The following is a 15,824-nucleotide window of genomic DNA, read 5'->3' as shown; positions in this document are numbered from 1 at the left end:
GTAGTTAGTGTATGATGTTCTTGCCTTGTTTGTCTCCTATTCTTAACAACCTTCTAAACTCATAAGGTCATCACCCAGCATTTCTAAAACCATCTAAGAACATTGCCACAAAACATATCAGAGAAAACCACCATAACGTTTACACATTATACTGAAATGTGGTGGCTAAATAGGTTAATACATAAGACAATCTAATAGCATTGCTAGTCAATGTCTAAATAATACTGCTATATCTTCATAGTGGTCACAAGCCATTGGCGGTGCCCAATTCCTCACAGTTCACACACACCTGACTGTATTATATATAATTATACACGTGTATTGTCCAAGAGCAGTTGTGCCACTACTAACTAGCACAACCTGTCGTCAGGTATTCTTGTATGTGTATTTATGCTCTGGGCTGAAGATTGCTTTCTATTCTTTTGCCACTTGGTGTCTCACTTTTCTTCCTACTGCACAGCAGAATGTTTATAAATGGTTAATATTGTACTAATTCTGTTCACTGTTCCATGAATCCTTAAAGTGTCACTGTAGTTTAATTTTCTTTTTTTTTGCAGAAATCAAAAGTACAGGTGATTTTAAGAAACTTTGTAATTGGGTTTATTAGCCGAAAAATGCATTTTTATCATGAAAAAGCAGTTTAAAGCTCTCCCCCCTGTCTTCATTCTTCTCTTATGGAGAGGGGAGGAGGGAGATGAGGCACCAAAACAGGACAACAAAGAGTTAATTTACAGCTACATCACCGGCTATCTCCTCTGACAGTCAGCACTGACCTCTCTGACCTCTGAATACTACTTTCACACAGGTCCCACTGTGTAATCCTTCGTTCTCTACTCTCTGCTGTCGATTAATCTCCCTCCCCCCATTTTTCTCTCTCCATAGATGAGACAAGGTCCGACTGATGTAAAAGAGTTGAGATTTTCTAATAATGAGCAGTGGATGAGAGAGAGGAGGGGGGGGGGGGGGACCTGGGGAAAGTATTTTTGAATGCAGATGATGGCATATTTGCCTAACAACCCCAATTACAAAGTTTCTTAAAATTGCCTGTACTATTGATTTCTGATTTTTTTTTTTAAACGACAGTGACACTTTAAGCTGGGTACCACACAGCCTATCACACACTCAGGGTTAGTCTGTTCCAGAAGCTTCTTCACGAATGGGAGACAGTCCCGTCCACTCCTTTAAAACTCCCTGTTAGTTCCTGGGTAAGAAAACCAGAGAGGGTTGGTGTATTACAAGTACTATGCAGTGCTAAAGCCAAAGGTGGAGTAACTGCCATATAGGGACACCTTGCCTACGTCGGGGTAACTATCTCTTATCAAGTGAGGACATTCCAGAAACAGAAAGTTTGTCTACAGTGAAGCAAAGTGCAGCTAAAGCTGAAGTACTCCTTCGCTCGGCCATCTCAGGGAACCTTGAGTTGCAAGCTACGCCCAGTTGAGCAAGATCGGGACTCGTGCTACCAGAACTGTCACTCTGTGATCTGTCTGGGAAGAGGCGGTATGTTATTCTAAATCATGACCATGAGTATCTTCTATCAAGATTTCTACAAGCAAGTTGCCCTTGCAGAGTTCCGCTACTTATTAGGCGGTGCCCCTTGGTAGCCCCCTAGCATTCTACAAGTCAAAACCAAACAAAACCTTAACTTACCTCTATACCTCAAGTACCCAGATTAAGTACTCTGTGCTGTCCACAAGGGGAAGGACTATTTTTGATATATTGCACCTAGCTGTCAAGTACTGTTTTATTATGCACTGAAGTTTACTTGGACTCTGTGATTCCTCCATCCTCACACCTACACCCAGGGCCAGACTAGCCAGAAGGGCCGGTGGCCTCCGGGGGCCGGTCCCGTGCTCCTCCTGACCCGGCGACTCCTTTCCCCTACCGTAGGCATAAGGAGTCATTGGGCCAGGAGGAAGACGGGATCGTCTGGCCCACGACGCTCCAGTCACCCCCGGATGATGCACGGCGGTGGGGGGTGTTGCACCCTATCCCCGGCAGCGTGTGCACATCATAAAGCTCTCTGTGCATCTATGGCCGGGACTTCCGGTACTGCCGGGGATAGGACACAACACAACCCAGCAGCCACGCATCAGCCAAGGGCCAGATGGAGGCTGAAGAAAGTGAGAGGCTCGACGGGGGAGCGGGTTGTTAGGTGAGTTTGTTTTTTTCAATCTGCTGTGCACAGGGGGGAAGGGGCCATTTATAAGGGGGGAGAAGGGGCCATCTATAAGGGGGGGACAACACAGGAGGAGAGGGGGGCATCTATAAGGGGGGACAACATAGGGGGACAGGGGGCCATCTATGGGGGGGACAACATAGTGGGAGAAGGGGCAACATAGGGGCAGAGGGGCCATCTATAAGGGGGGCAACATAGCGGACAGGGGGCCATCTATAAGGGGGGGCAACATAGGGGAAGAGGGGGCCATCTATAAGGGGGGCAACATAGGGGGAGAGGGGGCCTATAAGGAGACAACATATGGGGGAGTGGGAAACAACATAGGGGCAGAGGGGGACAATAAGGGGACAATATAGGGGGAGAGGGGGACATCTATAGGAGGGGAGAAGGACATTTATAAGGGGACAACATAAGGGAAGCATCTATAAGGGGGGGATATATACTATAAGGGGCACATGGCATCAACACACCCACTAAACGATGGTGTAAAGGGGCCAATACACATGTGCAGTTAGTATAGAGATGAGGATGGTGCCTGAGTGAGTGAGCCTAAATTCTGTGGATTCGTGGCTCGGAGAAGTATGTGGTGGTGGTATTAGTCAGTATGTGGTGGTATTAGTCAGTATGTGGTGATATTAGTCAGTATGTGGTGGTATTAGTCAGTATGTGGTGATATTAGTCAGTATGTGGTGGTATTAGTCAGTAGGTGGTGGTAGTGTTAAACTCAGCACGGTGACGGGGCCGAAAGCAGTCTGTCTCTGTACACTGTGTAGTAGTGACGACCTGTAGCTGCAGCTCAGCTACACAGTACAGAGACAGAAGCTTCTGACCCCATTTGCTGTGTTATTATCTGTAATTGCAGTCATGGCCGTGATGATACAACATGTAGCCATGCTGCACTCACAACATCGTCTCATAACTTTTCACCGCACGGCGAGTGGGCCTGTGTGCTCTGAAATGCCAGGGCTGATATTCAGTCCCAGTCCGGCCCTGCCTACACCTGTTCTACCTAACAACACTTAGCAACCCTGGGTTACTGCACACATAAACATACAGTATGCAGTTTTTATACCTAGACTGATTCACACATAATGTGGACACAATTTATGTTTCTGCAATGACATTGATACTAAAGCATAGGTACCATACAATTCCATTAACCCTATGTCAGATATAAAGTATATTGTGTGTCAGGATTTTCTTCCTGGAGCTTCCTTATACCTATCTAATATTATAAAGTGATGCACAGCACTTGATAACCCCTCACCTGTCAGGTCCTATGGGAATAATGTTACCTTCCTGTCCATGTTATAAAGAAATGGAAACATGACACATGAAGGCTAAATATGTGGTTAGAATATTATATCAGGCACTCACTACAAAGATCCCCTTCGTCTTCCTGTTCTTCACAGTCAGGGATAAAATTGCAGACCTGAGAGAGTTTAATTTCCATCCCACTTCTACAGTGAAAGGATCCGTCAAGAGTCATTTTAACTCCAGGGGGGTTCCCTGCCAAGAGAAAAGAAGTAATATGAATCACAGGCTGGTAATACAGGAGAGTGTTATAGAGCTACAGTACACAGTGACAAAATGATCAATACACCTGTAAAAAACTGTACTGGCTGCTTCAACGTCACTGGAAACATTGTGAGAAAATAGAAAAGGTAGTATAATACTGCCCCTTATGTACAAGAATATAACTACTATAATACTGCTCCTATATACAAGCATATAACTACTATAATACTCATATATACAAGAATATAACTACGATGCGCCTGCACCTTCACTGATCCACCATCCCCTCCCTGCTATGATCTCTACGTAATAAAGACTTGGAAGATAACAACGGTGAGTGCTTGAATTTCTCCCGCATACTGCACTGTATTTACCTTTTCTGCTGAAAACACCGTTGTTTCCATGCAAGACACATCTACGCTCTGCCTTGTCTATCTACCTTCACATAACTACTATAATACTGCCCCTTATGTACAAGAATATAACTACTAAAATTCTGCCCCTTATGTACAAGAATATAACTACTATAATACTGCTCCTATATACAAGCATATAACTACTATAATACTCCTATATACAAGAATATAACTACTATAATACTGTTCCTATATACAGTACAAGCATATAACTACTATAATACTCCTATATACAAGAATGTAACTACTATAATACTGCCCCTTATGTACAAGAATATAACTACTATAATACTGCCCCTTATGTACAAGAATATAACTACTATAATACTGCCCCCTATATACAAGAATATAACTACTAAAATAAATCAGTGAGAACGTAGTACCCGCACTATCGGTGTATAAGGGTAATTAATGCAGGTGAGGCATCAGTGGATGGACATACACTGAAAGTGTATCAGACTAATACCGGGGTGCAGCGGCAGAAAACACAGTAGTATGACGGCACAAGCGAGGAGATAAAGGAGAACCGAAGCACTCACCGGATAGCAGTAGTCTTCAAAAGTTTATTACATAAACATCACAGGGAGGGGAGATGGTGGATAAGGTGCGGGAGCGTCTCTGCAAACAACGCTCCCGAGACGCTCCCGCACCTTATCCACCATCTCCCCTCCCTGTGATGTTTATGTAATAAACTTTTGAAGACTACTGCTATCCGGTGAGTGCTTCGGTTCTCCTTTATCTCCTCGCTTGTGCCGTCATAACTACTAAAATACTGCCCCTTATGTACAAGAATATATCTACTATAATACTGCCCCTGTATAGAAGAATATAACTACTATAATACTGCTTCTATATACAAGAATATAACTACTATAATACTGCCTTCTTTATACAAGCATATAACTACTATAATACTGCCTTCTTTATACAAGCATATAACTACTATAATACTGCTCCCTATATACAAGAATATAACTACTATAATACTGCAGCCTATATACAAGAATATAACTACTATAATACTGCTTCTATATACAAGAATATAACTACTATAATACTGCTCCTATATACAAGAATATAACTAGTATAATACTGCTCCCTATATACAAGAATATAACTACTATAATACTGCTCCTATATACAAGGATATAACTACTATAATACTGCTCCCTATATACAAGAATATAACTACTATAATACTGCCCCTATGTACACAAATATAACTACTATAATACTGCTCCTATATACAAGAATATAACTACCATAATACTGCTCCTATATACAAGAATATAACTACTATAATACTCCTATATACAAGAATATAACTACTACTAATACTGCTCCTATGTATAAGAATATGATTATGTGAGGAATAGTAAGCCTTCGGCACCAGACTGAAACAGGTAGTATACACTTGAGCAATAGATAGTGAATGTTCCCAGGTGGGCTATGGAGAGCAAAGACCAGAATTAGATATTCTAAATAGTTCAGGCAGGGCCAGAGGAAGTACAGTTCCAGCATGAAACATTTGACGCCCGGTGCACACCTGCATTCCTCCCTACAGTAAGAATATGTTGTTACCTGCTAATTGAAGAGTTACTGCAGGTTTGGTGAGTGCAGACCCTCTTTGTCTGATATAACAATTCATTCTGTCTGCACTTACATACAAATAGAGAACATTAAAATGGAAACACAATTCCAGCACATGGAGAAGATCAGACCGGTCCTATAGAATGTGTGACATTCCCCGGAGATACAATGTGTGATTATAGAGAAGGTCACTGCTTCACTTATCTCCACATGAAGTGTATGGCGACCCAATGTTCACATGTTGTGTCTGTCACATTGTATATTCATTAGACAATCAGCTGAGGGGATAATGAGATGTCACGTATAGAGCCGGAACGATGAATGTGGCATGTTATTAATCACACAGTGTCCAGGAGTCTCACACTCTAAGCTTAAATGTTATATATTTTTTATTATTTTGATATTTTTCGTAATTATTAGCATTATTTTTTGTCTCTTTTGTTGTTTATTGATGAACCACAATATTTCAGTAAAATTGTAGGTTCTGGATTTCATATACATTACTGGTGAATGATTATACAGATGTGTCCAGCCTCACCTTTCTCAAAGATAAGTTAAAGGAGTACTCCCCCCCCTCAAAAAAAAACAAAAAACACAGACACACACAGCATTTATACTTACCATCCCTCCGGTGACGATCGCTGTTTGAATCTCCCGCCGCATGCGTTCCTCTCATCTTCGTTCCCTGTCCTTGGATCTCCCTCACTTCCGGGTTGCGGAGCAGTGAATGGGAGTGAAAAGGCTGCTGGTGCGCATGCACACCGGCAGCCTTTTCATAGGCTGGAGCGCATCACATGGCTTCCAGCTTGCTCAGCCGATCAGGGCCTTTCCTCTCTCATTCACTGCTGTGGAAGACAGCGAAGAGGAAGAAGACCAGGCCCGCCCCTGCTGTGACAACATTAGCCCAAGATGGCGCCCAGGGGAAGAGGATGGGGTCGACAGTGATTTGGTATGTATACTTTATTTAACCTCCGGGCAGGAAGGGGGAGGGGGTTGTGGTCGGGGGTGGCAAAGAGGTGGGGTGGGGGGGGAGGGGGGCCAGATAGCTTATTGACACACATTACAAAGTTATATAAGTAAATCACCTTACTACCCCTTTAAGGAAAGTAATTTTTAACGGCAGCCTCCCTAACAATATTCTGACATGCTATCAGAAAACTCAAATGGCCTCTGTTAGATAACAGTTTCTAATAGACTTACAAAAGTGCTAGGGGCCATTTTACATGGCCAATGGGAGGCGGGGAGCGAGCACCGATCTTGGTGATCAGCACTGCTTTGCAGAGTCTTTAAAAGTCTCAATCAAACGTGTGGCAGGGCAGCATGAAGGATTGCTGGATTGTTGGTGCAGCCTATTAAAATCATTACTCTCTGCTGCATAGTCTGTTTACTCAAGGCGATATGTGGCCAATAGTGACAATTTACAAGGCTGCATACATGGTTTGCCTCATAACCTCATAAATACGCATGTCAAAGGTTACAATCCATAGAAAATCGCGCAAAAAAATCTGGGTCTGCACTAAGATTTTTTTTTTAGGATTGGTTTGCATCCTTGTAATCTACTGATGGTGTGAATAGCCTGATAGACATTAATGTGCACTAACTCGAGTACGGAAATATGGATCTGTAGATTACAGGACGTGTAATCTAGGAACTTTTCGCTACTGCTCCTGTGTATGGACAATAAAATGTATGGGCTGTGTATGGGCAATGTGAATCTCCATCATCCAGATGATCTACACTGTTCCCAAAAGGTAAATCAAGGATTCCTTCTCATCCCAACAGCAATTAAGTGCCTAAAGTAACCCCTTCATTGCTTTGCTGCTGCTGTATATTTTATTTTTCTCACACAGCACAATGTAAACCCAATCTATCAGTAACTTCTTCTCTCTCCACATGCCTCTATACTACGTAGCACTGTAAATCATCCATCAACACAGTGACGTCTGTTGTGTGCACTTTATGATAGCATAGCCGTAAGGAGTAAGTGCTGTGATTGATCCAGAACCAGCAGCAGAGCCAGCCTACTCGGAGAAGAGGTCATGTAAGCGCCAGTGGGATTTGAGTGTTTTTTTAGTATCAGAATGACGCCATGTGACGCCACAGGTGAGTATACCAGGGAGCCTGTAGTCGGGGGGCAAATAAAATAAAAAGTGAAGTGATTCTTTAACTTCTGACAATCCAACATTGAGCATATACTACTATATCTAGCTGCTAATAGATTTTCTGTTACTATTATTATTTGTATTTCATCTGCACCAGGCACTTAAAGGAGTAGTTCTCCGCCCCAAATTTTTTTTTTAATCAATTGGTGTCAGAAAAAGCTAGACATTTGCAATTAACTTGTATTAAAAAATCTCAAGTCTTCCAGTACTTATCAGCTGCTGTATGCCCTACAGAAGTGATTAGAGATGAGCGAACCTCGAGCATGCTCGAGTCGATCCGAACCCGAACTTTCGGCATTTGATTTGCGGTGGCTGCTGAAGTTGGATAAAGCCCTAAGGCTATGTGGAAATCATGGATATAGTCATTGGCTGTTTCCATGTTTTCCAGACAACCTTAGAGCTTTATCCAAGTTCAGCAGCCCCAGCTAATCAAATACTGAACGTTCGGGTTCGGATCGACTCGAACCCGAACCCGGTTCGCTCATCTCTAGAAGTGATGTATTCTTTCCAGTCTGGAGAGCAGGAGAGGTTTTCTATGGAAATTTGCTCCTGCTCTGGACAGTTCCTGACATGGACAGAGGTGGCAGCAGAGAGCACTGTGTCAGACTGGAAAGAATACACCACTTCCTGCAGGACATACAGCAACTGATAAGACACAATTTTCTTTTTATTAAAAGTCAATTACAAATCTCTGCCATGTTCTGGTACAGCTGAAAGATTTTTTTTTTGTGAGCTACCCCTTTAAAAATATCTCTTGCACATGTATATGCTGTAAACTGCTCACAGCTACAGTACAATACATGCACAAAAACAAATATAGTCACATACATAGGCACACAATACATACACACACACATATATACTGTATATTCATACACTTACTATATATACACACACGTCGCATACATACTGTAACCTTCTGTGCAGCAGCCTCTTCACATGGTCTCCCAGCACGGTGTGTGTTAACCTGTAGAACTACATCTCCCAGCATGCTGTGTGGTAAAATGCAGGACTAAATCCACCAGCATGGTGTGTGGGGTAATATACAGGACTACATCTCCCAGCATGGTGTGGGGTAATATATAGGACTACATCTCCCAGTATGCTGTATGGTATTATGCAGGACTACATCTCCCAGCATGTTGTGTGTGGTAATATTCAGGACTATATCTCCCAGCATGTTGTGTGTGGTAATATTCAGGACTACATCTCCCAGTATAGTTTGTGGCAATATACAGGACTATCTCCCAGCATGGGGTGTGTGTGGTAATATACAGGACTATATCTCCCAGCATGTTGTGTGTGGTAATATACAGAACTATATCTCCCAGCATGTTGTGTGTGGTAATATACAGGACTATATCTCCCAGCATGTTGTGTGTGGTAATATACAGGACTATATCTCCCAGCATGTTGTGTGTGGTAATATACAGGACTATATTTCCCAGCATGGGGTGTGTGTGGTAATATACAGGACTATATCTCCCAGCAAGGGGTGTGTGTGGTAATATACAGGACTATATCTCCCAGCATGGGGTGTGTGTGGTTGTATACACAACTATATCTTCCAGCATGGTGTGTGGTAATATACAGGACTATGTCTCCCAGCATGCTGTGTGTGGTAATATACAGGACTTCATCTCCCAGCATGTTGTGTGTGGTAATATACAGGACTACATCTCCCAGTATAGTTTGTGGTAATATACAGGACTATATCTCCCAGCATGGGTTGTTTGTGGTTGTATACAGGACTATATCTCCCAGCATGTTGTGTGTGGTAATATACAGGACTATATCTCCCAGCATGGGGTGTGTGTGGTTGTATACAGGACTATATCTTCCAGCATGGTGTGTGGTAATATACAGGACTATGTCTCCCAGCATGCTGTGTGTGGTAATATACAGGACTTCATCTCCCAGCATGTTGTGTGTGGTAATATACAGGACTACATCTCCCAGTATAGTTTGTGGTAATATACAGGACTATATCTCCCAGCATGGGTTGTTTGTGGTTGTATACAGGACTATATCTCCCAGCATGTTGTGTGTGGTAATATACAGGACTATATCTCCCAGCATGGTGTGTGGTAATATACAAGACAACATCTCCCAGCATGGTGTGTGGTAATATGCAGGACTACATCTCCCAGTATGGTGGAGGAGAGATGAGTAACAGATGCTATCTACTGGGTGGAGGGCTTATTAACAGGGATTACCTCCAATGGGACACCTACAATATTGGAGGATACTACATACTGGAAGGACGCTAATTACCAGGAGGTTACCCACAGGGGGATGACTATAAGGGGGCCATCTATAAGGGGGCTACATAGAAGGGGGCCATCTATAAGGGGACTACACAGAGGGGGGGCATCTATAAGGTGGCTACACAGAGGGGGGCCATCTATAAGGTGGATACACAGAGGGGGGCCATCTATAAGGTTGTTACACAGAGGGGGCCATCTATAAGGTGGATACACAGAGGGGGCCATCTATAAGGGGGCTACGCAGAGGGGGCCATCTATAAGGGGGCCTGCTGTTTTACTGTCACCACATGATTTGCTCTACAAAGGGGCCCCTGGAGCCAGCCCTGGATTGAACAAATAAGTAAGGTAAAGGAGGTCTCTGCATTTGTATTACTGTTAGAAAGCCCACCTCTCGTGTCACTATTCCTTGTATGATAAACCCTTGTGTCATATTCCACCCCCTCAGTTCCTGTATTAGATACATGAGTGTATCTCTCTTGCCTGGAGTGTTCCTTTAAGTGTAACTTGAAGATAAGAAACAGAAGGCCATAGACGTGACTCATCCCTTTCTGCTTTGGGGTCCCCGGGTGAGGCGACATATAATTGCACGCTTTGGCTTAATATTGCTCTACTCCCACCTGGGGGGGTGTATGAAGCCCTCACATATATTAATGCAGATGATTACTGGTGACCTGTGTGAGTGCACAGGACTGAAGGGGACGCTTGGCGACTCCAGAGTTACACATGGTGCCATCTCCCCGTAATTACCATTGATTCCTCTGTGTTTGATCCCTTTGTGCCGCTACCAGCCGCCCCGCTTAATGAACAATGCAATAACAATCCCTCAATATTCATGTATCTTTATTATCTGCTTGGGCCAATTTGCTAATTATAAGCAACGTTGTATCTGCGAGAACGCGTCCCTTGTTAACAGCAAAATATAATTAGAGCAGGAAAATGCGCAGTAACTCGCTTCCTTACAATAAGTGACGGCTATTATTAGGCAATATTTAACAATTAACGTGGGCAGCGGATTGAGGCAGAAGCACGAAAATACAATAATAAATATTTAATCGTGAAAAATACCTCGTCTTTCACTGCACTCTGGAGCATTGCACGGGGGAAAGTTTGCAGCAAACTTTTGTTAGTGGGCAATTGTGTTCATTGAAGGGGTGATTGGCTATGGAAATGGCATGTTCAGAATCTAATGGAGGACAGCACAAAGAAGGATTTAGAGGCAATGATTTCTGAGACCAGTGAGTCACCAGTGCATCCAGGTGGTAGGGAAAGCTAATGGTATGCTGGGCTATATATTTATAATGGTAGGCTGGCCTGCAGTAGTGGTCTTTGGCACCAAGCACCCCAAGCAATCGCTTGGGGCCCCCAACATCCAGGGGGGCCCCCACGCCCGCTCTTCTCTTGTGCTCAAGACCGCTAGACAGGGCCTCTGCCCTGCTCGCTGCTGTCATCTGAACTGTAACTATGAGCACTCGTAATGAGCGCTCACAGTTACATGCAGCAGCACTGACAGGGCGGGAGACATTGGCTCCCTTCCTGTCATTCACTCTTGTGGCCGCAGGAAGTGTTTTCCCTGCGGTCACAAGTGGCCGTTCTGTCCTTGTGGTGTCGGTGCTCCAGTGACATCACTGGAGCATCGGCGCCAGGACAAGGGGAGCGTGGCCTATTGTGTTATATACTATATGGGAGGGGGAGCACACAGGGGCCTGTGTAATTGGGGGAGCGCACAGCGGGGGTCTATATAAATGGTGGGAGCACACAGTGGGGCTATATAATGGGGAAGACACAGGGGGGCTATATATAACTGTGGGAGCACACAGGGGGGCTATAAACTACTGGGGCTTCACAGAGGGGTCTATATACTACTTGGGTCAGCACACAGGGGGTCTATATACTACTTGGGGCAGCAGAATGGGGGCTAAATACTACTGGGGTAGCACACAGGGGGTCTATATACTACTGGGGTAGCACACAGGGGGTCTATATACTACTGGGGGAACACACAGGAGTCTATATACTACTGGTGGGGCACACAGGGGGTCTATATACTGCTGAGGCAGCACACAGGGGGTCTATATATAACTGGGGGGCACACGGGTCTATATTCTACTGGGGCAGCACACAGGGGGTCTATATACTACTGGAGGAACACACAGAGGTCTATATACTACTGGTGGGGCACACAGGGGGTCTATATACTACTAGGGGAACACACAGAGGGTCTATATACTACTGGTGGGGCACACAGGGGGTCTATATACTACTGGGGGCAGCACACAGGGGGTCTATATATAACGGGGAGCACACATGGGGTCTATATATAACTGGGGGAGCACACAGGGGGTCTATATATAACTGGGGGCCGCACACAAGGGGTCTATATACTGCTGGAGGAGCACACAGTGGTCTATATACTACTGGGGGAGCACACAGGGATCTATATAATACTGGTGGAGCACACAGGGGGTCTATATACTACTGGGGGAACCACACAGGGGGTTTATATACTACTGGAGGAGCACACAGGGGTCTATATCCAAGTGGGGGAGCACACAGGTGGTCTGTATCCAAGTGGGGGAGCACACAGGGGGGCTATATACCACTGAGGGAGCACACAGGGGAGCTATATACAAGTGGGGGAGCACACAGGGGGTCTATATACTAGTGGGGGAGCACACAGGGGGTATATGTAACTGGGGGCAGCACACAGGGGGTTTAAATACAACTGGGACAGCACACAGGGGGTCTATATACTTTTGGGGAGCACACGGGGGGCTATATATAACTAGGGGAACACACATGAGTCTTTACACTACTGGGGGAAGCACACAAGGGGTATATACTACTGAGGGGAAGCACACAAGGGGTATTTACTACTGGCGGCTGCGCACAAGGGGTATATACTACTGGGGGCAGCACACAGCGGTCTATTGTTGTGGAGTGCGTGTCGAGGGGGGGCCCAGACATAACTTCGCTTGGGGCCCCAGAAATGCCAAGACCGCCCCTGCTGGCCTGTATATATATATATATATATATATATATTGATATACCGGGCTGTATATATAATGGTATGCCAGGCTGTATATATATAACGGTATGCTGGGCTATATATATAATGGTATGCTGAGCTATATATTTATAATGGTAGGCTGGGCTGTATATATATATATATATATATATATAAGGGTATGCTGGCCTGTGTGTGTGTATATATATATATATATATATATATTTTGATATGCCGGGCTGTATATATAATGGTATGCCAGGCTGTATATATATATATATATATATATATATAACGGTATGCCGGGCTGTATATATAATGGTATGCCGGGCTGTATATATAATGGTATGCTGGGCTGTATATATAATGGTATGCCGGGCTGTATATATAATGATATGCTGGGCTGTATATATAATGGTATGCTGGGCTGTATATATATATAACGGTATGCTGGGCTGTATATATAATGGTATGCTGGGCTGTATATATAATGGTATGCCGGGCTGTATATATAATGGTATGCCGAGCTGCATATATAATCATGTGACGGGCTGTATATATAATGGTATGCTGGGCTGTACATATAATGGTATGCTGGACTGTATATATAATGTTATACTGGGCTGTATATATAATGGTGTGCCAGGCTGTACATATAATGGTATGCTGGGCTGTATATATAATGGTATGCTGGGCTGTATATATAATGGTATGCCAGACTATAATGGTTTGCTGGGTTGTATATATAATGGTATGCCGGGCTGCATATATAATGGTATGCTGGGCTATATATATAATGGTGTGCCGCGCTGTATATATATATAAAGGTATGCTGGGATATATATATATATATATATATATATATATATATAATGGTATGCCGGGCTGTATATATAATGGTATGCTGAGCTGCATATATATATATAATGGTATGCTGGGCTATATATATATATATATAATGGTATGCCGGGCTGTATATATAATGGTATGCCGAGCTGCATATATATATATATAATGGTATGCTGGGCTGTATATATAATGGTATGCTGTGCTTTATATATAATGGTATGCTGGGCTGTACATATAATGGTATGCTGGGCTGTATATATAATGGTATGCCAGGCTATAATGATATGCTGGGCTGTATATATAATGGTATGCTGAGATGTATATATAATGGTGTGCCGGGCTGTATATATATATAATGGTATGCCGGGCTGTATATATAATGGTATGCGGAGCTGCATATATAATCATAAGCTGTATTCCACTCAATTCTTTGAGCGGAGAGCCATAGAGAGAGAAGGCACCGTATACATAACATTGAGACAGTGAGGCAGTTGGGATTCCCAGCAGAGTCCCTGGCGGGGATTCCGCTTGGAATTTCTGCTTGTTTTCCTCAGTGTGAACGTACCCTACGGGTGTAAATCTGTTTTGATTTGGAGGAAAGAAGGGAATTGTTTTTAATAAAAACTGAACTCAAGAAAAAGTGGACATAATTTAAGGTTAGTTTTGGGAAAGATAAGAAACAACATTAAAATATATAACTTTACTGAAAGAGTAGTAGATGCTTGGAGGAAACTTCCAGCTGATCTGGTAGGTAACTCTAGGGTAACTAAATGTAAACCTGTCTGGAATAAACATCTATCTATCCTAAGATAATAAAGGAAATACTATAAGGGCAGACTAGATGGACCCAGTGGACTTTGTCTGCTTACAATCTTCTATGTTTCTACTTGGACAGTGTTTTGAATTTAATGGAGACTGTGCAATTCTTCATTCCCCCTGTGGGGGTGCTGCAGGGACATTGAAACTTACTGCCAGGTTTCCTACATATTACAGCTAATCATTATAGATCCTTATTTAGTTTCTTTGTAAAGTGACTACAAAGAGTGTCTACTGCTTTGGCAGACCAGGTACGTCCATGCATTACATGGTTTTCATGGAATTTGTGTTATGCTTTTTCCATACACTCACTGTTAAGTTTCCCACATATATTACAGCTGATCACTGAATATCCTTATTTAATATTCAGAATATACACTAAATACAAAGAGTGTCTATTACCCTTGAGGACCAGGCATGTCCACGCATTACATAGATTTCTATAGGAATTGTGTAATGTCTCCTTTGTCCAGTGGTGGTGCTGCAGGGCAATTATTTACTTAGTTTCCAAGTTTCTTAGCCAATAGCTGGAGATCCTCATTTATCTAGTAGAGACTGAACACAATGAATGTCTATCACCCTGGAGGACCAGGTACGTCCAATCATTACATAGCTTTGTATAGCAACATTCGATCCACATTCCTGCTGGGACATACTTACCATACTTCCTATACTTGGTCCTCAAATAGGTTTATGTGGATTGAGGATTAAAGGGGTTATCCAGCGCTACAAAAACATGGCCACTTTCCCCCTACTGTTGTCTCCAGTTTGGGTGGGGTTTTGAAACTCAGTTCCGATGAAGTAAATGGAGCTTAATTGCAAACCACACCTGAAATGGAGACAACAGTCGGGGAAAAGTGGCCATGTTTTTGTAGCGCTGGATAACCCCTTTAAGGACAATGGAAGAGCATCTGTAACTATCTGCAGCCACCACTAGGGGAGCTCACTGTATATAAACACATTGCTGAATACAGTTAAATAAAATGCGCTCCCTCTAGTGGGGACTGCAGGCAGCAGAAATTA

General features: G+C 43.3%; 1 protein-coding gene across 4 annotated transcripts in view; it reads right to left on the bottom strand.

The window, feature by feature from the left end:
• The window catches only part of ALK (ALK receptor tyrosine kinase), a 405,981-nt gene that overhangs the window by 126,009 nt on the left and 264,148 nt on the right, over positions 1 to 15,824 (bottom strand). For all 4 annotated transcript variants that reach the window (XM_069955319.1, XM_069955321.1, XM_069955318.1 and 1 more), the window contains one exon: positions 3,557 to 3,688. In XM_069955319.1, coding sequence (XP_069811420.1) covers positions 3,557 to 3,688 — 132 coding nt within the window. The remainder of the gene's footprint in view (positions 1 to 3,556; positions 3,689 to 15,824) is intronic.

This window comes from Dendropsophus ebraccatus, chromosome 15 (genome assembly GCF_027789765.1).
Source record: "Dendropsophus ebraccatus isolate aDenEbr1 chromosome 15, aDenEbr1.pat, whole genome shotgun sequence".
NCBI lineage: Eukaryota > Metazoa > Chordata > Amphibia > Anura > Hylidae > Dendropsophus > Dendropsophus ebraccatus.
The sequence above is the reverse complement of the archived record's forward strand: the minus strand, read 5'-3'. Positions and strand labels throughout refer to the sequence as shown.